At 45.5% G+C, this 26,818-nt stretch overlaps 2 protein-coding genes across 2 annotated transcripts in view; one reads left to right on the plus strand and one right to left on the minus strand.

Moving 5' to 3' along the window:
• The window catches only part of LOC119406709 (atlastin-2), a 210,661-nt gene that overhangs the window by 93,699 nt on the left and 90,144 nt on the right, over nt 1-26,818 (plus strand). The gene's annotated exons all lie outside the window — the stretch shown is intronic.
• LOC119406708 (uncharacterized) lies at nt 6,109-8,075 on the minus strand. Its single transcript, XM_037673438.1, has 3 exons — nt 8,008-8,075; nt 6,816-6,966; nt 6,109-6,489 (listed from the first exon to the last, which is right to left on the minus strand). The coding sequence occupies exons 1-3, from the start codon at nt 8,073-8,075 to the stop codon at nt 6,109-6,111; spliced, it is 600 nt and encodes a 199-aa protein (XP_037529366.1).

Below are 26,818 nucleotides of genomic sequence, written 5' to 3' on the forward strand. Positions count from 1 at the left end.
TTCTGGCAGGCCAGCTGCCAGACAATTTCTGTTTTTTTTAAGAAAAAGTTTTTACAGTGATGATGAGGGTTGTTTCTAGGTTGCTTCCAGGTCGTTGCTAGGCTTTAGCTAGGTGATGCTAGGTTGTGTCTACGTCGATTCTCAGCGCAGAGAGGTTCGAGTTAAACCACAGGACAGTCATAGACACGACAGAGATGTCCAAACTCCAGAGACAGAAACTCGCTCTGAAACCAAGCGTTCGCACCTCTCATATATCTACGGGCAGGTCGTTGTTGGTGTAGGCCTTCCATCGCTTCGGGGTCTTCTCGCAGCCGTCGTTGCCTTTCCTGTTCTCCAGTGTTGGACTCTGTCGCTTTCTTCCTTTTTAGTAGATCAGTGGTGAGTAATGGGATTTACAAAAGTTATGTAACACATACCCGTTTATGATGATAATTTTCCAATAGACCGCCCACATTTATGTGGCATATACCCGTTTGTTGGACTAACTGTTGCCTTCTTCATATTTATTGCGCCTTCGTTGCAGGTCTTCGTTGCGAAGGCGGCTCGTGGTGACAAAACGTTTGTCTTGAAAATTCGAATGAAAGAAGGACGTGCTAGGCACCCTGCGAAACTGCGGAAGAGCGAGCTAATGATGGCTTATGTCCTGTAGCTTTGTCATACGTTAATAATGTGACCGACTGCGCTTTGGAATAAAAGAGAGAAAGCAGAACAAGAGGAAGAAGAAAACAATGAATGACGTGAATAGTGCATTGCCTGATTGCTTGAAATAACGAAACCCTGCACACGATCACGATTTAGGAACATGCGCGCGTAACGCCAGCTCTTCAGGCGGCAGCAGTGGCAGGCTGCCGTATCTGAAGGAAAATAATATGTGACGAAAGACCCAGAACTTGAAATCTACTCCCTGTTCTATATAGCAATGACAAACTGAAAAATTCTGTTTGAAATTAAGCTGGGAGGCAAAAAACAGATAGCTTCCAAGAATATTTATTTTTTAACACGAAAGTGTTTTATTGCCGAGGTGCACCACGGTTCCACTGTCGAATTTCCGTCAAGGATATCACGTTGTAAAATATAGACTAAGAGATGGCAAAGAAAAAACTAGAAGGAAGAGTTCCATCGCGGGGAGTCGAACGTACGACTCCTCGCAACGCAGCGCGGGGCGCTAAACGACTCACCCACAGACGGCACGTTCGACAGCATACTAGCGGTGAGCTGTTTATATACATAATTTACCGTTGGCGGTACTCCGAGCTCGGTGGCACCTAGCGTGTTTTTGTTATCACTAGCGAGATAGCGCGAAGGGCTCGAAGGCTGCGCTTTGAAGGTCGTCGCCGCGCGCGCGCTCAACAGAGCGTGCTCGTGCGCGCGCGCATATCTCGTGATGGGGGTGGTTTGTATGTATTGTGCTTTCACTGCAAGTTTGCGTTGAAGTTACGGAGACCACGAAGGCCACTTCGCTCACTGCAGCGGCCGCTTTTGCGTAAAGGGCGCGCTGCTCACACACAAATACGTTACAACTATGACAGTTCACGATCATCTAGTTGGTTTCGTGCGTCCTCCTTTGTGTTTGATCACAGCGTTTTAACTGTCGAGCTGTGACAGTTGTTAGTTAGCGGTCATCCTGTGTATGTTCTTTCCGTGCGACCTTTCTGCTTGAGCAACGCGTTGGAAGTTTCGAGTGGCTTGTAGTGCTACGCGTGACATTAAAATTTGTTGCTGTAGCATTCATTCCTCGCCCTTATGGCGAAACAATGTACAAAAAACGCTCAACTACATCTGTGAAGACACGTTTAACTTTTGTATTATACCGATTAATATGACAGAGGGATCAGCCATGTTGTTTGCGATACGACCCCATGTCTTTCTTACAGGCGATTTTGAAACGTTCTGAGAAACCGCGCGCTTTGTAGCGCGACATTACAATTTTCCAGATATATACCAGTGGGTATTTGCTGTATTGGCCGCGAGATCGAGCGGAGTCGCCACCTGGCGGCTTCTGGCTGAACCGAACCAAGTGTGGATTGCTCCATGCGTCGTCTGCTAGCCACGTTGTGGTTGCATGTGCACGCACGTCATGCAGGTCCTCAAAAGGCTGTTTGTTCCGCTGAGTTAGTGCAACTTTCATCGCACGTACGTATGCCTAAAACGATGTAAGAAGCATTAGGCCTTGATCGGCTGTATATGTACTGTAATAAGATCAGTGAGTATATTGTCGAGAGTGCTGTGTGTGGTCGTCGTACCCTCCGTTCACGAGAGTCATATCGGTGTAGGTCCCTTTCTGTGGTTCAAAGCGCATTGCAAAGTACACTGGCGTTGTCTTAAAGATGAGAAGTAATAAATGTCATGTTAATATAGCCTTTTAGCGGCTCGGTAGTAAGAAAAAAAAGGCTCTCATGCACTCGCGCGTTGTGGTTAGGTGTATAACTTCGGGACTGTCATTTATGGGTTATGCGACGAGCTTTAGTTGTGTATACGGTCCTGGTCCCACTACACAGAATATTTCTGTGAATCACGTCTGCCACTCCCGTACTTAACTTGTCCCCCCAAAAACAGAAAATGGAATGACACGGAAATCGTAAAAACTGAGTTGCCTAGCTCAATTTTAACTTGTGAAATTTATACAGACACCCATGTACTTATATTAAGTTACGCGCTAAAGAGCCCTAGCTGATGACCAAAATTAATGCAAACGTCGTACTTTACATTTATGTTCCTAGTAATTTCACGCGAAGCACATCTTTTTTTTTTTCTTTTCATTATCGTGAACATTTGTGTTGCGTTGTTATAGATTGACGGAAGGCAGCGGACATTATTCGCATGAACAAACTACTTTGGACCCGTGAAATAACCGGGCCTTTGTTCCAATTACTGTCAGGCAAGTAATCAATCGAAGAAAGTTCCGTGCTGTACGGTTACCTTCGTGTACTGTTACTGGGATAAAAACAAGCGTGTGCGTGTTTAACGTCTCCGTAGTGCTAAAGTGCTGTCAGCCACGTAGCTTTCCTCAGTATAGCTATCAACTGTCCTACATTTCATGGAGAACTGAATAAGAAATGCGGATGAATATTTGTGCACGCAGTGCACAAAGTGCTTTTGAACTCATCGTGCAGGAATACGAGTTTTCATTTTGTTGTGGGCTATCCGGAATGAACAAGAAGTACTCAATTCAGTCGCGCTACAGTAGTGCGTAGTAGGGGGAACACAAGCAAACGCGTACAAATACAACAAGGAAAACGTCATCCATTGCGAAAACGCCGACTCTTCTCGAAGGTGAGCAACCCGTTTGTTGGCAGAGCGCGCTTCTCTCACAAGTAATAGTAACGTTCGGCGCGCTTCGTGAAGAGCGCACATATTACCAGAAAGCTGCAGTGAACGCAGTTTGTTTGCCGGAAATCGGATCAAATTGACACAACGAAGCGCTGTTGTGTGCGTTTGTATACGCGCCGACAACCGCCTATCCACACTAGCGCGGCGGCGGTGCTGCCACCTGTAGCCCGATCTCGCGGCGAATAGAAACGGGAGTTGATTTTGATGACTAGTTTTTAGTCCAGCATGACTTTCAAGGCAATATGACGTCATCATAACGTCACATATCGCCAAAAATTTGTGACGTCACCATCACGCCACTATGACGTCATCGTCATGTCATGACATCGTCGCTTGGTCAAAAAAGGGCCGATCACTGACGAATGGATGGATGGATGAACAACTTTATTTTAGTCCTTCGGTACGCGCGATTAGCGCGCAGCGGGCCGCTCCCACGTCGGGACAGAGGCAGTGCAAAACCAGGTAAGGTGCAGAAATCTTGAAATGCCTCTGATCCTGGAGGCAGTACAAAACCACTTTACGTCCAAAAAGCATTCAGAAGGGGGCGGGGAAGGAACAATGCATCGACCCTGAACAGAAGAAGATGGATTTCGCCTTCGAGTCATCTTAGGCAAGTGAATAAGGGACCCTGCGAGTCTTTTTAGTGCAGTGACCGCATCGCGTTCTATCAGGAGTGGACCGTTGAGACTGAATTACACTATATTATTGCAAATACATCTTGCTACGACTTTCGATGCGAAGCTTTTTATTTATCTACGTAAGTGTGATTACACTAATTCTGTTCAGCATACTTTCAAACGACCGGGAACAAGTCACCAAACGTCGATTTATGATGTAGGGATTAAAATTTGCCACAAAAAAAAAACAACGCCGCAGAACCTACGAAATATTTGATATCACCGTCGTGCATCCCCATTTGACACGTGCTCTCACTTTTATTATTTCTTGTTTAAACTTCAACACTTTCGACGCGCTTACATGGCAGCTGCTAAAAAATTGGATTTAATCAAGGTTGTCGCCTGTAACGACCATTTAATTTTTTTTGAAAGGCATCACACGTCGCTTGTCATGCGCTTAAAATTCCAAAATAAAGGAACTGAATCGAAGGAGCGCGGCTCGGCAACCGAACACGCGCAGCACGTGGCATACGTATATTGCACTTTAACGCGGACACGCTAGCCGAAGATCGAACGCTAAAATGAGTGATCGAAAATGGGCTGCAAAGTCATTTTAGTGCGCCACAGCCATAGAACAGTCGGGAAAAGAAATCGTTGCCATACATGCAGATGTACACATTGATGGCTAGCAGATGACACCAGGAGCAATCGACGCTGACCGTGCTCCTGACGGCAACTCCGCTCGATTTCGCTGGGCCATTTTGCTTGAACATTCAGTACAAATTGCTTTATGAATTGCCCACTAATTTTTCAATAACTAGAGCAGGACATACTGGCCGGTAGCGCCGAGCAGCCTTGACGTAGCGAGCGCGAGCGCGAAAAGCGGCACCCGAGTCCCCTCTCTGACGTCATACGCGAGAGGGCGCCACTCAAAGATCTCGAGGTGAATTGCTCTGGCGAGAAGTCTCGCGTTCAGCCCAGACCCGCTAAGGCGAAAGCCTCATATTGCTCATACGTAAAAAAAATCTGGCTCGATGAACAGGAATCATGCGAAAACTTGCGTGTGGCGCATACTTCTATGTCCCGGGGGATAATATGGGTTCATTAAAAGTGAATCAAATTGAGGTGAAATAAAGGGAGTCAAAAGAGAAGTAAGTTGAGTTAGACGTGCATAAAGGGCGAGTTAACGTAAATCAAATGTACATTACCAGAAAACTGGTTCTAATTCTACATAAAGAAAAACGAATATAAGAATAATGAAATTTGAAATACCCAGGGCATCAAGGTTTAAAGGAAATTTATCTAAATTAAGGCTGAATCAAGTGGGAATTCGGAGTGAATCAACCGTGAGAGCACACGTTTCACCTGGTTTTCTCTTTAGCGTGAGTGAAGGTAGTGTGAGCTTTTTTTCTCTGTCTCCGGTCGAGAGAGTGTTTATGATTGCGGTTATAATCTGGCGCAGTAGCGAAAAGTCGTATGTGCAGCTAGAAGACATTCAGAGATGACCGTGATATCATAGTTCGGTTATCTTGCACTCTTTGGGTGGTCTATTGTGGCACGAAAATACTGGCCCTTGAGATGGTGCCACCATTGATAATAAGCGGTCGCTGGCACCTCTTCAGCCGTGCGTGTATCGTCTTCTTTAGTGCATTTCCTCGATGGTGAGTGAACCCAATTCCAACACTTTTCCTGGGAGATTGGATCGACAGAGCTCCCGAACTAGCGATGGCTGATCCTGCGGCACGCGGGGTCGCGCGGTGCAGTGGGACCCTTCCCTGATATCTGTGATGGAATACAGCGCAAAACACAAGAGACGGTATGAAAAGGTAAAATTGGGCCGTGCCTGTCCAGTTTTCGTTTCAACTTGTTACTTGACTTTCTGCGCAAGTTTTCATTATGAATGCGTATAACTAGCCCAACATTGATGATTACTCATCTTGCCATAAAGTGATTCTACGCCGTCTCCCGAGCGTTAGAGTCGCGAAAAATCATGTGAGCAGAAATATTCTTTCAACAGTAGTTTTTTTATATTATTATATGCTAACCAACGTGACGCATAACGCAGTACTAAGCATTTTAATTGCTTCAAACTCGTACAGAAATTTGCTTATATTGCAATGTGTCTTTTGGCGGAACCTACGGTGGATCATACTGCACGCTTTTAAGCATGTTGAGGCTGACCGAACTTCTGAATCAACTGCCAAAGCAATGCGAAGAATATGTCAAAAAGGAGATCGGCAAGGACTGCGGCCAAGTCTGGATCCGCTGGCGATGGTGGCTGTCCTTCCATCGGAGGCAGATCCTGATCTTCAGTGGCACCCTCCACCGGCTCTGCTGGATCATCCTCCGGCTCGCATTCAGAACTATACTCGCTCTCGCAGGAATCTTGCGAAGCTTCTCCGTCGGTCTTTTGTCCAGCCTCGGTCACCGAATTATCATCCGCTTTGCTTTTGCGCTTCTTCTTTTTGCTGCTGTCCTCACTTGATTCTTCTTCTTGCTCTTGATCGGCTGCTAATCGGAACATGTTGTTCTTTACACCATTCTGCTCATCGGAGCGAAGCGTTTTTTTCGGCTGTAGTCCTTGAGTATACCGTTTGTCCCTTCGCTGAGCGCTTCTTCGCCACTGTGCTCTTGCACAGAAAGGGCACTGCGTAAGCAGGGCATTTTAGCTGCTCGCTGCTGACTGACTTCCGCGTCGACAATAGCCGCGCTCGGTGGCTGGAGATCGTTAGCTGTGTCCCTGTCACGATAATCACTTGTTTTTCTGGCTTTCGACGGGTTTACAGAGCTATGTCGTACAGTTTTGGTTCTGCCCTTCTGCAAGGCATTGTTGCCACGGCTCGACGTGTCGCCGCTGGACTCGCTTACTGTCTTGGCCTTGGACTTGTTCTTGCGCTTGGTCTGGCGCTTGGGCGTAGACTCGCTGGACGAGCTCTTCCTGCGGCGTCGCTTCTTCGACTTCCTTTTGCCACTGCTACGCGAGGAATCACTTCTCCAGCCACGCTGCTTTTTTGCAGACCTGAAAATTAAAACAGATTAAGTAAATGTTACAGCCGCACAACACAACAAACAAAGGCAATATTCTTATTTTACTGTTCCAGAATTGCGTTTTCAAAACTTACCACTCATTGTTATTAGAAGAAGTTATTTAAGAAAAAAATTAAGATGAAGGATCCCTTTGTCCCTACTACATGCCAGCGTAAGGGGACAGATCTTTATCACCATGTTCATCATTCATTTTATAATTTACCATTAAGGGCTACTACTGGGCTTTTGGCCCCACTGTTGAATACTATGCGTAAAGAGAAGGGGCAGTTTCTTGCAAAATAAACAGTACCAATGACGATGACAGAAAAAACGCGTACACATAGGACCGGCGCTGATCCCGAAGGCAAATTATCAGTAATGAAGCAAGATTACTTATGTAATGACTTTTCCAAGCGATCTCTATAGGGACAGTATAAAAATGTTGAGACACAGAGTAAGGAAGCACCAAGATCCCAAGAATTGCTGAAATTGAAATGATGTGAACGGCGTATTGATTACAAACAGAAAAGATGACTTGATGGAGTTGCTGAAAAGGTAGTAGATGATCTTCATCAGCCACGTGTATTACTGCCATTCATCCCGATGCCTAAGATAAGGATCAGTTTGTTTCGGTTCTATATTCATTCATATACACATAGCACAGTCGATCATGTGCTGTAGCAGGAACGGTGATATCACCTAAATTGCTGAGGTGAGATTGCCTTTTTTGTAGAACTGAATCTTTAATTGCAATGACAAATTGTTACGTTGTGCATGCTTCGGGTACAGGATCGTTCAGCAAATTGATAGTGATAAAAGCAGTGATAAAAGCGGGTACAGCGTGCAGAGTCAATTAAGGCGTGAGAGAAATTTAAGCGGGTTTAGAAGAAGGTGTAACATACCTGTCTTTCTCAGGCTATGACGGCTGCTGGATGTATCGCTGCTTGAGGATAGATGTTTTCGTTTTGACTTGCGTTTCTTCGAGTAGCGGTGACCGTCTGACGTGCTGCTACTGCTGATGCTTATAGTGTACCTTCGTCTCTTCACCGTGCCACTGCGCCGCTTGCCCGTTCCCGCTGTGCCTGGAGTCGTAGAAGACATGTCGGCGGAACCACAGCCGGCGAGGACGCTGTCTCGGGGCCTATTTCTCCGCAGAGGCGACGTATCGCCTAACGGCTAGATCCACCGGCCCCCCGTACCGTCAGTCGTTACTGCTGGCTCAATAAATGGTTCATACCCACGAGGTGGATTCGCCACGCAGTAGCTAATATTGTCCATACGCACAGAAATAAACAAAGCTATCAAATAAAAAGGAAAAACAAAAGCTAACAAAATTTAATTATGTGTGGCAAACTGTATATACAGAAAATAAACCGATAAAATTTATTTGGCCTTACTGACACCTACTGTCGATGATTGATGGAGAACATGGACACCAGATGTCAGTGATACGTAGGGTTGCCGTTAAACATTTCCGAAGATCCCAAAACTTATATGGCGACAGAAGGTTAACTGTGCTCATCTGCAGCAGATGACGTTCACGCGTGTGTAACCGCATTTTTAACAGCTATGCTGTTTATGCTCGAGGTTTTCCCGAAACCATCGGCGTAACGCGGCGAGCAGCTCCTAGTGGGTGTGTGCCTGAGGGATTGGGAAAACGCCACTAGTCACTTCCGGTCGACTAAAAATGACGAAGCTGTCTCTAATTAGCCTAGCAGGTATGTTCCAAGCTCTCTATAACTAGAATGTTAGCAATCGGTAAATCGCGCTTTTGGAAGGAGAAGCTGATCGCCGGCCACATTATAGAAAACTTTGTGACCTTTAGAATCAATAATGTAAAAGGCCCAGTCACTCGAGAGCAACTGCCGAATAGGATAATAGACAATCTAGGGCTTACATGAATGGTGAAGCGGCATTAATGAAGATCGGCAGTGGTCTGGTCATTGTAATGGCAATCGGGCACCCAATCTCTAGCAAATCAGCGTAAAGACTTTCCGCTTCAAACATTGGAACTACTGCGTCATAACATGCCGTTAGTGGGGGTTCGAGAGTGCAACATTGATATAACACGAGAGAAGTGGTTTCTCTAGTTCATGGTTGTGCGATTTCTTCGAAGTGCTTCTCAATATCTTGGCTTCGTCGACAAGCTGCTATTAGAGGGACATGCATTTACTTGGTCTTTGGAAATATCGAATACGATGAACTCATGCACATTGGTGTGTCTATGCCTGCTTCATGGGGAGCACGAGACCATAATCATGAAGTGCAAATACACGTGGAACTGACCGAACAATCGGCAGATGATTGTCATCACTGGAACCGAGGCAGGACGACACCATTTGGCATGAAGAACGAGAGAAGATTCTCCATGTAAAGGCAAATGGGTGTGCCACAGAAGATCACATTTAAACCGTGTATAATGAAGATCGGGAAATGTGGTGCTGGACGAGAGAGGAGATGAATTCTACGAAGGTTATGAAGATGAACAAGGTGAAGAACATGAAGAAGACTTTGACGATTTCAGATAAAAAGATTCGCAAAGACTTTAATGGTTGCTAAATTTGGCATTCACTACTTGACAAGCCAAAAAGTTTAGCTCTCTTCGATGTGCCTCGCAACAGAGGTAAAAAATATTATACGGACAGAAAAGGAGACTGAAACTACTTCAGCTTATAGAAAGCTATCAACTGACTTGGAAACGCTTTGGAATGCTTGCGAGGTATTGTGAAGCTTACTATTGTGACGAAGAAAGCTTCGCTGTTTCTTCAGCCTTCGCGTCGTTAAGCCAGTGATGCAGGCCAATTTTTTTTTCATTTCTTATTATATCTGTTACAGGGCTCGCAGCGACATCAAACGACACGCCCAGTTCGCCAGCTGTTTTGTTAGCTCCATGGAGGTGGGCACTGCCATACTGCCTTATATTTGATGATGCTGATCTTTCATTCTGATGATTATTTTTATGAGATGGAAATTACATGCAAGTTCCCCATCATCTACAGGCTACCTTGAGTTTGAATTTGAGTTCACATACCACAAGTACAAGGCACGTATAAGATGTGGTGAGGTACGGGATAAAAACTGCTTAACAGCAACTTGAGTGGCCACACTAAGTGAACGCGAACAAGACAGTTGGGAATCACGTTTCCATATAAAATGGGAAGGATAACAGAGAGGCAATCTTTTGTAATGGACAGAATATGCATAGCGAGACAAGCAATTCAGAGTAAAGAATATTTTCTTGCAAATACCGTGAAATACAAGTGGACAGTTTGTACAATTGCCAATAAAGTCACCATACAGTATATATAATGAATAATTTTAAAATAATTTTTCTCGTTAGAACACGGCACTGCTCTTCTGCCGGCTCTTATTTGTTGAGTATCCTTGGCAGGCTGTCCTTCCCCATCTGCAGGCTCTTGTCGTTACGGGGTCGTGAAATCGTGCCAGTCCTGATGTTGACCTGTTGAAGGAGATGACATACTGAGCTGCAAAGTTGGTAATTGCAAGTTGCAGCTGCACGTTAACTGTAGAAGCTCTGGAACGTCCCGCGCTATAAAAGTGCGGAAACGTTGCACAACATTTAGAGTTGCAGAGTCACCGCCTGTGGACGAGCAACGTTTCCGCACTATAAAAGCGCCAAAATGTTGCACGTGCAGAGGCGGTGACGTGGGCTGCACAACATGACGACCGTTCAACCACGCCCCTGCCAAAGACGTTGAAAGGCCTCGCCCCCACAATCCCAAATGCGCGGCTGGTCGCAGCCGGCCTATGTAGGGCGCTCCGGCTGCCCAAGCCGATTCCATTCGAAGACATTTGGTGCAAGAAAATGCTTGCGAGGCTTAACTGGTTCAAATAGTGACGCTCGTGAAGAGTGGCGCCAAGGCAGTAGACATGAAATGTGCGCAAGCCCCTACCAGGCAGACGTCATCGTGCCGCCGCCTCAAGGTGACCACAGCCCATCTCCAATTTCCGTAGCGGCTTCAACAACGCTGACATTTCACTACTAAAACGACATAAGCAAAGAAAGATCGATGTAGTCGCATGGCCTTTTCAAGTGACAAAATCTCTCCAGGTAGAAGCAGCTGAGATACGCAGCGCCTCTTCGTCTTTGGGACACGCAAAAGGTGCCGGAGGCACGACAGCCCCTTGGCCACTTCTACCCGCAGTGATTCATCAGACGCCAAACGTAAGGCAGACAGAATGTCATTCGCTACGAGCACATTGAGCAGCAATGCCACTCTGCGAAGTACAGCCAAGCTGGGAAGTTCCAGATCCGCGTCCTCTTGCACGACCGACAAAAGTACAAAGGAGCGCGACTTAAATGCGTCAGGTGCAACGGTTCGAAGCAAGTACGATGCACGAAACCTCTACGCAGGCAGCACATCTGAAAGCGCCAGCAGTGCGACGAGTGAGAGCACCTTGGAGCGTCGTCGCAAGTTCGGGATCAGTGCGGTTAAAAAGCTCAAAGGACAACGCCGTGCTCGGTCTAGCAGTAGTCCAATAGGGGCGCCAGCTAGCCCATGGGAAGTAGCGCCGCAGAACGATTATCATTCCATCGAAAAAGCCGTTCACGATAGAGTAGCACTGACAATTGCGCGAGTTGGTACGGATGCATGGATTCTGAACGTCGCAACAAGGCAGATGAAAAGACCAATGATGACACTAACACAGGCGCCGACTCACAACTAAAGTTTATTCAATAGCACAGATCAGATATATAGACACACGTGGCTACACACAACGCAAAATAAACAAACAAGAACAGCGCTTGTGCTCCTGTGATCATTTGTCTTTTCGTCTGCCTTGTTGCGCCGTTCAAAATCCATGCGTTCACGTTAGAGCAGTTCCTCTGACAGCGCTTCTTACACCAACGGCGGAATAAGCAGCAAGAGATTCATATGGTGCGTCGATAGGCTCTCATTACTTCGACCCGAACTGTTGTGACCGCCGAGAAAAAGCTGGAAAGTAGTAACTACTCGACACGTTCCTCATCTAACGGTACCAGCACGAGTGAAACGCCGATAGCGAAGAAATATAAGCTCTCGGGGACTACGCGAAGGGACGTGCGAAGGCGACTGGAAGAGGGGCCTGAGGCATCTTCAATAGCAAACTAAGGTTTGGAGGGCGCGAAACGCCAACAAGGAAAACGCCCGTCTAAGCGGAAGCCTTCAAACAAACCAATTTTACAAATCTCGCAATTTGTTATCAATGCGCGAGTCACATTGTAAAGCACCGTAGCAAAATTACAAACGACTTAGTTATCAAGAGTTGTCTAAAAAGTGCAATTCATTGCGATACAAATTCAAATACTGTACACTGACACTTGTGCACCTTTCTCATCTATGCATCTTCCGACAATTTTCTGGCCACCTGAGTGCGACTTTTCCGCAAGAGTTATAAGGTTCAAGAGTTAAATCGGAAATATGATATCGGAGCATGACGTTGTCTAAGGTAAAGACCAAAACTGGGAGGTTAATTTATGAAAATAATTGATTGAATTCACTGAAACATTATGAGCAGCTTGGACTGTTGCGACACCTGGTGTAGCAGACTTCAACCACACGCTTTTTATTGCGACAGCAATTATATGGACAGTCTCGACGGTTTTTTGCCGTCGCCGTTGCCGTCATGTCCTCCCGGTATGAAGTCCAAATGGATTAAATCCCCCTCGCATCTACGTTCTACCGCGGCTAAAAGCGCGCGAGCGGGGCGACGAACGCGGCCGAAGCAGAGATCAAACGAGGCGTTCCGTTTCCGTCACTCGAACGGTGCATGCGTAACATCACCCACTCGGGAGGCCTGCCGTCGAAGCAGACAAGAAACGCCACACCCATATTAACGAGCATGGAAAAAATGCCAGGCCGGCGCAAAAAGCGCAGCACAGTCACAGCGAAAGCTGGAAGAGCGAACTTTCTAGAGCCTGTTATAAACTCTGTCATGGCTACTAATACAAGTACATTAGCAACATACCCACTACGCCACAAATCATAATTTTTGGGAAGTTGGGAAACACCCACCGCGACATTATTCGTTATTCTGCGGAGGAGCGAGGTACCATCTCTAAGGCATTATGTGCATTGTGTGCAAGAAATATGGCTGAGCCCTTTGTAATGGTTTGGAAGCTTTATACGACCCACTAGTTGCGTAATTCATATTGTGTGACGCCCAGTCATTACTTAAGTGTCCCACCACGCTTTATAACATACGTTAACCGGATAAACGGAGAGCGATAGAGGAGAGAGGGAATTAACTTATTGAGAGCCTGAGGAAATGGATCATGAGAGCCTTATGGGCTTCCTTGGCAACCAATAGAAGTGCGCTTGCGAGGAACCCACTACGCTATAAATCAACATAATTTTTGTGATATAGGGAAGCAGTCACTGTGCAATTTTTCGTCATTCTGCTGAGAACCGTGATACTCGCTAAACACTAAGGCATTATGTGCACTTTGTTGAGGCTGTGGCTGATGACGATGAAGAATTATCGCAGAGGCCTTTGTAATTGGTTGGAAGCATTCAACAACCCACTCGTTGCGCAATTCGCATTGGTGACACCCGGTTACAGAATTTGCGTTTGTGTGACGCCTGGTTATTATTTTACTCTTCTACCACACTACATTACATAATATTACTGTGGTTCTTTCCCTGCATGAAGCCTGTTATAGGGTCTTTTTGCAACGCAGTTTCAAGCACCGGCATGGCCCTAAGGTAGAACGCTGGGCTCCCACGCAGAGGACCCAGGTGCGAACCTCGTTCCATTCTGGAAATTTTTTATTTCCCTTTTCTTCTTATTTCGTGCGATAGCGGTTACGGACACCGGCGGCGGCGGCGGACAACTACGCGCCAAAAACGGCCGTTGAAAGGATCTCATAACAGCTTTTGCTGTAAAAGACGCGGTGGGGGGGGGGGGGGTAGTGTCGCCCAAGGAGCAACTTTGAATCTAAGGGCGCGGTCGCGATCGCCGGCGCGCGCGCTATATCGAAAGCCATCACAGTGGGCGGCTCGTATACCTTCTAGGTGCTGCGCTCTCAACGCGAAGTGACTATGCAGAGAGCATCTCTCCCTGGAGCAGCCGTATTCTCTTACACCGTTTTGTAATTATGCGAGATCGGATACGAAACAGTTCTGCCAGCCTCACTTCGTGTAATACTACAAATTGCTGCTATCGCATTCATTGCTTCGCCTTTACGGTGAAACTGTGACTTTTTTACGTGGCCACTGATATAAGCTTTTGCAGCCTGCGAGAAACAACGCTAACTTCACCAGGGCACACCAGGGCACCAATGCACCAGGGCACACGAACGCGGATGTGCGAATGCCACCACGAAAATCCAATTGAAGACTTATGGTTGACTACTAGCGGGCATATTTCGCTCACGCAGATTAAACTTTTCAATGTGATTGCTCACTGTATAGAGAACGAAATAACCCTAATTAATGTTTGCGGGGATTAGGCTGCGGGAAGTCTTTCTTCAGCACTTAGGTCACTTCACCCCCGGCTGGGCCGTTCTAGATCTCGCTCAGCGCGTTCCCAGAGGACTGAAATGCGTTCCAGTCCTTAGATGTCGGGGAACGTTAAAAGCACATATGATCGGAAGCAATGGGAAGCTAGTGCACTGTATGCCTAAAGAGTTAACAAAATTCTCTGCTATGTAGAGTAACTCTGTAGAGTGCACTGTAGAGTAACTTCCACGTCGCATACGTCCGAATCTATGAAAAGCTGCCTTGGAGTACAGTGGTATCAGATAAGTTTACAGTGGCTGCCGGGACGTTGTGGCATGACTGGCATGGCAGGCGACGCTACCCGACCTGCCAGCGCCGACACTACTTTTACCTCTATCAAGAGTGAATACTGGGTGATTCCACGAGAGATCGAACATGCCTGTCCGGTCGATATTTTTGTTTTGCCTGGGTTTTTTATATGTTGTGGGCACATTCAAAGTGCATGGAACCGAAAATTTCAAGTCCAAGAAACGCTCCCAGCGCGCCGAAAAATATTTGAAGGTGGCGGCGCGGGCCTCCTGTTTTTGCTCGCTGCAATGTTTTCGGATTTCACGGCCGAATTTAACGCGAACTATAAATGATGTGTCGAAATTTTTTTGCTGGTTTTAATACGCATTACTGTGAATTACAGCCATGCTTTTTTTATGCCGTCCTCAAAAGAAGAAAATGTGAAAAAATGGCAAGCATGGCCGAAATAAAAAAAGAGTCCTAAGTTTGAGGCGGCTTTGCTCATTTGCTATTTCAAACAGAAACTTGAAAACAATGTCAACTATAGCAAAGAGCTTTTGCAACATTTATACGGAAGATCATTGTCATACGGGCAGCGCAAAAACAAAAAAGTAGTTCAAGAAGCGAGCTTTTTCAAAAAAGTATATTTTCAAAAAATAAAATAAAAAACTTCGATATCAACTTTGACGACAATTTATTAACGAAGAGCGCTTATGTCAATGAACACACTGTGTTAATATCATATGTCCTCATTTGCTTTGTTTACGAGATATAACTGGCCAAAATGACCCTTGCTGTGTGTGCTCACTTCAGTGCGACTGATGGTTATTAGCTTGCATTGCGCGTAAATCTCAGTTTTAATTATTCTACTGCAGTAAAACCTTGCTCTTGTGGCTTTTCGTCAAGAAAAATGTGTTCTCAGATTTTATTTGTGTCTAGCGTGTGCAAAAGTGGGCTGCTGCCGCCCTCTAAATGGCTAAAGTGTAAACAGTTTGCAGCCTACAACCTCACCTACAATCATCAGAGGAGGGGTGGGCGCGCCTGTTCAAGATATCAGTCGCTTCTTGTTCCTGAAGAAATGCCTCGTCTACCTCATCGCGGTTAGATGTAGACAGGTTTTCTTCGAGGAGCGTAAAGCAATGCAAGCAGACTTCGCAGGTGTCGCGAAGATCCTCAGCCTATGACCCCTAGTGAAAATGTGCAACTGGGAATCCAACTGGTTTCAACTGGTTCCAGATTAAATGGTTTAAGGAACGCATTTCCAGTTGCCTACTGGTTCCAGTTGCCTTCTGGTTCCAGTTGCCTACTGGTTCCAGATGCCATCTGGGGGGCCAGTGGCTCTTACTGAGATCTCAATAAGAGCCAGTTGCGTGTTGCAAATGGTGTCTCATTAGGAACTACTGGCTAATGGTCTAAGCTGGTCCCAGTAAAAATCTAACCTGATGCGGCTATTTTTTCCTGGGGCTCCAGTGCAAGATAAAAAAACAACCTTGGATATTCATAAAATGTTTTTTTTACAAACATTACACAGCACTCAAATTTTTTATTGTTTTGCGGCAATCCTGAATTTTTTCCGTGAGATTCACGTGCCCGTGACCAATGGGAGAGCGTTGCTGCAAAATAAAGGTAACATAAGTTACATGCATGTCTCAGAATAGCCATATCAATGTAATAGATATACACAGCAGACCAACCTTCTAAAAATTCACACTACGAACACTATTCCAGAGATCATGTCGGATGTAATTCGATTTTTTTGAAGTCGCTTACCTCAGCGGCAAAAACATAAGAACTAAGGGCAGCATCTTTGTTTCTACTCAAATGCATGTACCTACAGATGCAACAGGTTCGGGAATATCCATTTGCAGTGCAAAATACGGGCCCCTTTGCGCTTTTTTTTGTAAGTCGCAGACGGAGCTACAAATTTATTTATTTATTTATTTATTTACAGGATACCTGCGTTGCCTCAAAGGCGTTATCGCAGGGGACACATCTGTAGGATCATATGTTACATGTTTTACAGTGAAAAGCCAGAAAATATGAAACAAGGTTAACATCAAGATAAACAACGTGAAATGACAATAGGTTAGCATGTTCAAAGGTAACAGAAAGTTGAAACAAAAAACTAGCACAATTATACATTATTGTAAACACCATCGGGAATAAAAATTATGATTATCAGGTACAGAAACGTAGTCTTCCGGTAACAGATTCCAATCTCGTACAGTTTGTGGAAAAAAAGACCTGGAAAAATGAATTGTGTTGCAACTGTATGCGTGTACTTTCTTGGAGTGGTCGTGCCTAGTCGAGACGTAGGATGGTTCCAACAGGTAGGTGCGGCTGCTGGCTGCTGTTTGATTATAAAAAATACGGTGGAAAAATTTGTGCCTTCAAGTTTTTTCTTCTAGCTGTTCCCCAGCCCAGCAATGCTTTTAATTCAGTGACACTTTGAAAAGGGTTGTATTTACTGGAGACGAATGTGCAGCCTGATTTTGAAGCTTTTCTATTGCTTTTATCAAATAGTCCTGGTTAGGGTCCTAGATCATAGAGGCGTTGCACAAGTATACTTGATAGTTATTTAGCATGCCGTTCAAAATACAAGTATTGCACGGCACTCGTTTTCTGTGATGCTTCAAAACAAATGGCAGAAAACTTGCAAGCACTCCGCAGAAACCCATAAACAAACATCTTACACAGCAGTGCCGAAAGCCAGGGGCGTAGCCAGAAATTTTTTTCGGGGGGGGTTCAACCATACTTGATGTATGTTCGTGCGTGTGTTTGTATGTGTGCGTGCCTATATACGCAAGCAAAATTGAAAAATTTCGGGGGGGGTTTGAACCCCCCCAACCCCCCCTTGGCTACGCCCCTGCCGAAAGCACTTGTTTACAATGCGGCGTTCCGTCGTCTCAACACTCAAAACACTTTGCATTGCATTATATCTACATGTTCTCTAGGATACTGAACAACTAGCACTCGAAGCATAAGTGATACATAGTTACCTTCAAACGGCTGCATCGCCGACAAGGCGCAGGCAGCACAGCATTCCGCACACATGGATCCACATATCCGTGTTATCACAGGAAAAAACAATTGTCCGGCGTTCGCCCATAAAATCTTCCAGAGATGAAACTGTCGAACACTAATTCGACCAAATCTAAATTACGCACGCCATGACAGCACGTTCCTTTTGAAAAACAGCACAACTAAGCAGCGCACCACGGACCAACACACAGAACACTTCCACTACAATGTACTTCCACGCTTCCTTCCACCACTCGGCAGCTAGCCCTCGTGCCCTCGTCACATGTGGTGTACGAAACTAGCATCGCTGTGTTTCTAAATTTTCATTATCGAGCTTCTTTCTTTCATTAAATGTTGCGGAATTGGCAGGAAATAATTCTTTTCAGTTTATTTTATGTGTAATCTTTATGTGCTTCATTTGTTTGAGCGTGTGAGATACGAAACTGATGTGACGGCTGTCGAGGTAGTTGGGGAGAGAGTGTGTCGCGGGCATTTGTGTCGGCAGCATGTAGGCAGCAGTTTTGGAAGTGGTAGCTCTCGGCTGTGCTCGATTTTTCTTTGTCGTATGGAAGTAATCGCTGTGCTGCACACAAGCCGATCGAGTAGGCATGCTCTCAGTGAGACAACGGCAATATTAACACCCCGACGTCAATCGGGCCCGCTACGCCTGCGGGTATCCGCGATGGACGAAAAAAAGATTGACAACAGCTGATCACAACAGTGCTGATGCTAAAACAAGCATACGTTTGAGTGCACTGCGTTGTGCATTTGCGCAACGGAATCATCGACGATAATATGCGATTTAAAAAAAATACATATCAGGTCAGGTAAGACTGTTTATATTATTGTAATGAAGTTAAAACAACGCGAAGAGGATGACGTCTAAACAAGAAAAGATAATTCATTCGCAAGCCATGAGACGCTATTTTCTTATTTCTCTCATCGTCCTATCATCTGTGTTCATAACGGCCCCTTACAATACTAGGCCAGTGATCGGTACCCTTCTGTGAGTAAGACGCAAAAAACTCTTGGATAAAACCCATTCGCTCAAGTCCAGCAATGCTACGTCGTATACATTCGAGTTCAATTTTTTTTTTTCGTTCACTGTGAAGAATCGTACAACCAGAGTAACTGGTCGCACTTCGAATTAGCGTACAATTGGGACCATTTGCTTCCGATATAACTGGATATGGTTTCCAACTGGGACCAGCTGCCTCCTGTTCAACTGGTCATGTTTCCCGTTGGTGGCCAGTTGAGCTGCAACTGGGACCAGCTGCTAACTGGAACCAGTTGCAATTGGAATCAACTGGAACCAGTTGAGTTGTAACTGGGACCAGCTGCTAACTGGAACCAGTTGCAACTGGAATCAACTGGGACCAGTTGGCTTGCAACTGGGACCAGCTGCTAACTGGAACCAGTTGCAACTGGAATCAACTGGGACCAGTTGGCTTGCAACTGGGACCATTTGATCCCAGTTAATACCAGTTGAAACCAGTTGGATTCCCAGTTACGCATTTTCACCTGGGACAGTAGCTTCTGGGGGTAGGCAACAACAAAAAGAGCAAAGAAAAAAATTTGCGCAACGAAAATGTTTTCCTCAGCAATCTTCTTTTTGTGAACGCGTAATAATCGGCACAGAATAATCGGACGTAGCCATGGGCCGCGCGCATCGCGTGTAGTGAACAGCTCTAAACTTAGCAAGTCGAAACGTTTATACTGAACGGCGCCGCACAAATTATCTCACATCTGCGCAGCTGTCATGAATGCGTTTCCAGAACTGCTCACGGTTTAACATTTTATAACTGAGGATGTCTAAGCGCTTTGGGCTGTAATAATTTGTAGGTCACACTCATTGTCAAAACTAAGGGTAATGTCCATCTGGCGCCACCAATGACCTCTGCTGCCCTCGACGCGGGAAAGCACTTTAGTAAAGTGGCAACAAAACATCATCAATTGGGCAGCTTCGGCCACTCATGGCTTAATCATGCCGCACTGCACGTTTTCTGGCAGCTGAAACGCTGAGGTAAAGTTCGAGATGATACAGGAAGACGTTATCTGCGACGTCGAAAACATGTGATAGCGGGAAGTAAAATAAACGGTTCGGAAATAATTGAGCTAACTTTTTATAAATGCTGTTTAGGCACAGTGTGCGTCGAATGGGGAAGATGGTTAGAGGGTACAATGCACGTAATGGAAGGGAAGCAAGCTGGTAGTGAGAAAACAACTGCATAACAGCACGCCTGCTGATTGTGGCATTTAGTTACAGATTAGGTTGGCCTTCGCTGCATACAGATGCTTTATTCTGTGTGCAAGGAGAGTGCGAACAAAGCAAACACGGTGTTATTACTGACATAAGCGCTGTTCAATAAAAAAAATGTCGTCAAAATTGAGGCCTGAGATTTTTGTTTTTTTTTTTTGAAGATGTACTTTTTTGAAAAAAGCTCGCTTCTTTAACTATTTTCTTCTTATTTTGCGCTGCCTGTAGGAAAACGATCTTCCGCATAAATGTTGCAAAGGCTCCTTGAAATACTTCACACTGTTCTCCAAGATCAAGAAGGGAGCCGACGGATGGATACACGTTATAGATTTCAAAACAGGAGAAAGTGCCTCAGATCAGGCTGGCCGACGTTTCGATAGGGGACCTATCTTTGTCAAAGGCGCCTTGTCATCTCTGGCGTGTTAGTTTTAAGGGGTTAGTGATGACGTCGTGTCCAGCGGTGGCGCGTCGGTTGCTGTTGGTACAGTGGCTAGAATACTAGAAGTGTGATCTCCGCCAAGCGGCTGCAATGGGAGGTAGTGACGCCGCCTTGCGATGTTTCCGCTAGGTGGCGCGCGCTGTCGTATACAACATAAAACAAGGAAGGCTTTTTTTTTTTTTTTTTCTCTCGAGCCTGGTGGCAGACATGTCACCGCCCCGTTACAAAGGGGACGCTCATAGCATCCATCCATCCACGTCAGGCTCTCAGGCTGCGCACGTTGTTCAATGCTGGAACTCGCCGGTTAGACGTGATTCTTTTGCCTGTTTACGCTGTTCTTTCGTGCTACATTTGCTGGTCGGACAGCCTTGTCGTGTTTACGTTATGTCTTTTGCGGAGTGTGTGCCATGAGCAGACGTCAGAGCCACTGTTTGTGCCCAGATGCTCAACTGGGTACAAATCGTGCAAGCAGAAGCTTTCATTGTTTGGAGTCCCGAAGACGACCATTTGTTCCAGCAGAGGCAGCGTAATATACCAAGAGCAGACGAGCCTTTGGAAAAGAATGCTGCCGTTCCAATCCCCGAGATCCAATCGAAAAGCTATTCGGGATGATTCGTCAGTTATTCGGGTGCAATGATCATCCCACATCGACCCAGTTCCTTACTGCCGTGAATTCCCTTAGCTTTTGCAATTTGGTAAAAGCACCAGACACGGGCAACTGTGCAGGTGACACACTTACGTCATTAGTTGGAAATGATGAAGTGGCCATCCATGTTGACAATTTACTGGACGCTGGAATGCTGGACGAAGATTCAAGGGTACTACAGGCATCGACTCTCCTTTCTGACCATGTGTATCCTGTGCAAGTCAGTGACGGAAGACTGGTGTACTATTTGGCCGGCTATGTGGCACGGAGGGAACTTATGGCAACGAAATGCCAGGACTGTTTTGAGCAGGTGCTCAAATTCCTCGAGAACGCAGATAAGGATCTTGCGTCATTCACAGCATTCTGTGATGTTGGAGGGCTTTTGTACCTGTCACCTGAACTATTTTCATTTGTGGAGGCACTGGAGGACACATTCACATCGTGGTTCAGTTATAATAAGCTCTAAAGGGACCAGGGGCGTAGCCAGAAACTTTTTTCGGGGGGGGGGGGTTTCAACCATACTTTATGTATGTTCGTGCGTGCGTTTGTATGTGTGCGTGCCTATATACGCAAGCAAAACTGAAAAATTCCGAAGGGGGGGGGGTTGACCCCCCCCCCTGGCTACGCCCCTGAAAGGGACACTATAGTTGAACTTCTTAACTCAATGCAGACCGTACCATCCGTATAGTGTCCGCGCACACAAGCAAGATCTGACGAGCAACATAATCAAGTTTTTTGTTCTCACACGGCTTCACTTCTTCACGAAATCTCTAAACAAACAGAGAAGTTCTGGAAGAGAAAGATCAAAGCACTTCAAGTTTCGAAGGGCGATGTTATGTGCATCACCCTTAATGTGCTAGCTTTCTTCCCTACTTTGATTCCCCCAACTTTAAATAAAATGTGTAAGAAGAGTAAAATGCAATCCGATTTTCTGTGCAGTTGTTAATTGAAAAATATTTCTACTGTGAATACGCAAGAATACTTAAGTTCTTGAAAATTATATCATGCAAGATGTTAGGTATACTGTATAACAACATGAAGAAAATTGATATCAGTGTCATAGTAGCATTTTCTTTCGTGCTTCTTGAGGTTGCTTATAACCTTGTGAAATGGCAATCCCCCCAAAACGTTAATCAGTTACATTTCTCAGCATCAAGGAACGATCGCAAGCAGTGGTAAGCTTAGCTGGCCGCGATGTTTGCGAACGATGTAAAGCTTCACCTATGATATCACCATACGGTGATAATGTTTGATAATATCTGCCGCAAATTTCATTTCTTTATGAGGCACTTACGCCCTGCATTATAGTAGAGACACTAACAAAAATATACGGCGCAAACAAAACCATATGAGCCACAAATCAGCCTTGACATGGCAGTTTCGCTGCAGCGAGCCGAGCGAGCGACGTGTAAGCTACAACCAGCGCCACCTAGACAGCGCCGGTCGAGGCATCGATGGAGAGCGTCAGCGCAGGCGGCGCGGTCTTCACACTTCCCTATTCTAGCCACTGTACTGTTGGTAATTTCTGCCTGGAAAGAGAGAAACTCGAAAGCAGGGGAGTGTAGCCCTTGCCACATTTCAAGAAAGTTTGGAAACACGTTCGGGTCTGCCATGTCAGAGTTAAAGGTAGCTGCAAAGAAAGAAAAAAAAAGAAAAAAAAGAAAAAACAAAAGGGGGGGGGGGGTACAACCAAGCGAGAGGGCGAGTGCAGCCATCACAAAGAGCTGCAGAAGGTGGTGAGGAAGGAAACTGCAGGCGGGGAGAAAAACTGGGCGGCTTACGTTTAAATGTCCGCCAAGGAGCTGCAGAAGGTGGTGGGGAAGGCAGCTACAAACGTAAAAAAAAAAGGTACTCGGGCGGCGTACGTTTAAAATTCCGCCTGCCTACTTTAAGTGATATTGAAAGGGTTGCCTGAAAAGCAAGCTCCTGCTTAATGGGTGAAGTAATTGGCTGGCATATGCATCCAGTGTCGTCCGTGGCTTCCAAAAATTGGCGCCCGTCAACTAAGAGGGGAAAAAAGAAGAAAAAAAGTTGAAAGGAACGAGGGCAGCCGGGGGGGAACAATCGGAATAGACTCGTACATGCAAAACTCGCAACAAGAATACACCAACGTCTGGACCCTGTGGGCGTCCAAGATGTTCTACGTGCAAACATATACAGCCAGCCACCAACGTAAAAGCACAGCATCCGATTACCTTCACAAGGTAACATCGAACTTCACGGCACCTCAAACAACCTGATCTACTGCATTGAGTGTGCCACCTGTAAAAAAACAGTACATAGGCGAAACTGGACAACCAATTCATGTAAGACTGAACGGCCACCGCGCAGACACAAAGCACAACTTACCAAAAGCAGTAGCCAGCCACTTCAATCAACAAGACCACAATTTCGATCAAGCCAAACTTACATTCTACAAAAAACTTCCGGTCACCACGTGAGAGGAAATACATGGAATCGTATCTGATACACAAATTTCAATCCCTACCCCATCAGGAATAAATCTAGCTCGTGGTAATTTGGAATCGTTAAAAGCCATAGCATGATTCCTATAATATTAAGAGACATGAAGTACGCTCAGCTTTCAAAAACCTTAACCTATTCGCAAAATAAAATCCCGACCAGCCCATATACACTATCAATATTCTTTTTTAATATCTCTTAACCTTGCATGATATATGTGCACATACCTGTAGATTATTCTCTTAAGATGTTTTCATTTTCTAGTGAATCCGAACCACGGTTTCCTTCCCCCCTTTCCGCGCTCCAAAGGCCGCTTCTGGCCAGCATTGTCACAGCCCTCGTCTTCATACGAGTCTTATTCCGATTGTTCCCCCCCGGCCGCCCCTCGTTCCTTTCAACTTTTTTTTTCTCTTTTTTCCCCTTAGTTGACGGGCGCCCCAATTTCGGAAGCCACGGACGACACTGGATGCATATGCCAGCCAATTACTTCACCCATTAAGCAGGAGCTTGCTTTTCAGGCAACCCTTTCAATATCACTTAAAGTAAGCAGGCGGCATTTTAAACGTACGCAGCCCGAGTACCTTCCGTTTTTTTTTTTTTTTGGGGTCGTCTGTAGCTGCCTTCCCCCACCTTCTGCAGCTCCTTGGCGGACATTTAAACGTAAGCCGCCCGGTTTTTCTCCGTGCCTGTAGTTTCCTTCCTCACCACCTTCTGCAGCTCTTTGTGATGGCTGCACTCGCCCTCTCGCTTGGTTGTACCCCCCCCCCCTTTCTTTTTTCTTTTTTTTTTCTTTTTTCTTTCTTTGCAGCTACCTTTAACTCTGACATGGCAGACCCGAACGTGTTTGCAAACTTTCTTGAAATGTGGCAAGGGCTACACTCCCCTGATTTCGAGTTTCTCTCTTTCCAGGCAGAAATTACCAACAGCAACAGACGCGCCACCGCTGGACACGACGTCATCACTAACCCCTTAAAACTAACACGCCAGGGATGACAAGGCGCCTTTGACAAAGATAGGTCCCTATCGAAACGTCGGCCAGCCTGATCTGAGGCACTTCTCCTGTTTTGAAATCTATGACACTGTTCTGCAGTTTCTGTGTCAATCGGAAAGGCGCCAAGGCACATCAAAATTTTTCGCATTTTTTTTCCTATTGAGGACGGCATAAAAAAGCATGGATGTAATTCACAGTAATGCGTATTAAAACGACAAAAAATTTGCGGCACATCATTTATAGTTCGCCTTAAATTTGGCCGTGAAATCCGAAAACATTGCAGTGAACAAAAACAGGAGGTCTGCGCCGCCACCTTCAAATATCTGTTTGGCACGCTAGGAGCGTTTCTTGGAAATAAAATTTTCGGTTGCGCTCTCTTTGAATGTGCCCACATAGCATATAAAAAACCTAGGCAAAACAAAAATATCGACCGGACAGGCATGTTCGATCTCTCGTGGAATCACCCTTTAGAAGGCGGCAGCAGCCCACTTTCGCACACGCTAGAACGAAACAAAATCTGAGAACATATTTTTCTTGCTCGAAACGCCACCAGAGCAAGGTTTTGCTGCAGCAGAATAATTAAAACTGAGATTTACGCACAATACAAGCTGACAACAACCATCAGTAGCACTGAAGTGAGCACATAATAAAGTTCTTTGCCTGCCTACCTGAAATGAGCACACACAGCAAGGGTCATTTTGGCCAGTTATATCTCGCAAACAAAGCAAATGAGGACATATGATATTAAAACCATGTGTTCACTCACATAAGCGCTCTTCGATAAAAAATTGTCAAAGTTGATATCGGAGTTTTTTTTTATTTTATTTTTTGAAAATGTATTTTTTTGAAAAAACTCGCTTCTTTAACTATTTTTTTCTTTTTTGGCGCTGCCTGTAGGAAAATGATCTTCCATATAAAAGTTGCAAAGGCTCTTTTCTATATTTGACATTGTTTTCAAGTTTCTGTTTGTAATAGCAAAGGCGCCAAGGCGCCTCAAACTGAGAACTCTTTTTTGATTTCGGCCGTGTTTGCCATTCTGTCACATTTTCTTATTTTTGAGGACGGCGTAGAAAAGCATGGATGTATACACAGTAACGCGTATTAAAGCCAGCAAAAAACAATTTCGACACATCGTTTATAGTTCGCGTTAAATTCGGCCGTGAAATCCGAAAACATTGCAGCCAGCGAAAAAAGGAGGCCCGCGCCGCCACCTTCAAATATTTTTGGCGCGCTGGGAGCGTTTCTTGGAAATAAAATGTTCTGTTCCGTGCACTTTGAATGTGCCCATATAACATATAAAACAACCCAGGCAAAACAAAAATATCGACCGGACAGGCATGTTCGATCTCTCGTGAAATCACCCTACTGCGGCGTAACTCCCTACACATACCGCACGATATAGCGCATCAAATCACTGGGATACTGCGTCAAATTCCAAATGTCATTTATATACTAAGAGTTCGTAATTCAGAGGAAGGTGGCAGCAGCTATTTCTCTATGGGACGCTGGACTGCTATAGTATACGTCAGCTGTGGGTTGGCCTAGCATTCTAATTGTCTCACAGATATTGCATTTGAATCATCATCATCATTATAATGCTTTTTTCATCGGAGAAGAATAACTCGGGCAAAAAAGCCCATCTCAAGTCTACTGCGTACCATGAAGTGTTCAACTACCATTTATTTATCTTGAACTTGCACGAATTCTTATAGGTTGTGAGAATTACTGGTAATGGTCGGGTGCTTTATTGCTCCTTCTTGTGCTCTCGCAGCGTCATCTCCCTCCTGCTCTGTACTAGCGTGACGTCTTTCCTCTGTCCGCTATAACGTGTACGCAGAGCTTGGGATGTTCCATCAAGACATCTCCCGCTGTGCACTTTATGAATGCTGTGTAACGAAACTCGGCGAATACTAACACGGCAGTCCTCTCAGCAGTTCCACACCAGTTTGCACCGTCGCTGAAGTACAATAGCACGTAGCATTCTAGCGACCCAACTCTCGACGTATTTACCCGGAACTTCCGGACGCGCACTGCTGTAACAGGCACAGGAGTATTGCGCTTGATCCCAATGCACTTTCTCCGGCGGAAACATTAGGGTACGGTAGTGTGGCAGACTTGTGTACTGGAGCAATTGGGTAATAGAAAACAAAAGCGTGTGGAATTCTTTTCGTTGCTCAAGCAATAGGACAGTGAGCTCAGAAAAATCGTTCCTGCCGTTTGTGAGTAAATGAATAACCATAAGCTCAACTAATAAGGTTAACTTGTTGGCTAGTTGGTAAAGCATGGTGAAACGGGAA

The sequence above is a fragment of the Rhipicephalus sanguineus genome, chromosome 10 (assembly GCF_013339695.2).
Source record: "Rhipicephalus sanguineus isolate Rsan-2018 chromosome 10, BIME_Rsan_1.4, whole genome shotgun sequence".
Classification (NCBI taxonomy): Eukaryota; Metazoa; Arthropoda; class Arachnida; order Ixodida; family Ixodidae; genus Rhipicephalus; species Rhipicephalus sanguineus.

Excerpts from the sequence above, each read along its gene's own strand:
- LOC119406708 (XM_037673438.1), bottom strand. The coding sequence starts at position 8,075 with ATGTCTTCTACGACTCCAGGCACAGCGGGAACGGGCAAGCGGCGCAGT. Across the intron at positions 6,967-8,007 it reads GGCACGGTGAAGAGACGAAG|GTCTGCAAAAAAGCAGCGTG; the intron begins GTACACTATAAG and ends TTTAATTTTCAG. Across the intron at positions 6,490-6,815 it reads ACAAGTCCAAGGCCAAGACA|AATGGTGTAAAGAACAACAT; the intron begins GTAAGCGAGTCC and ends TCCGATGAGCAG.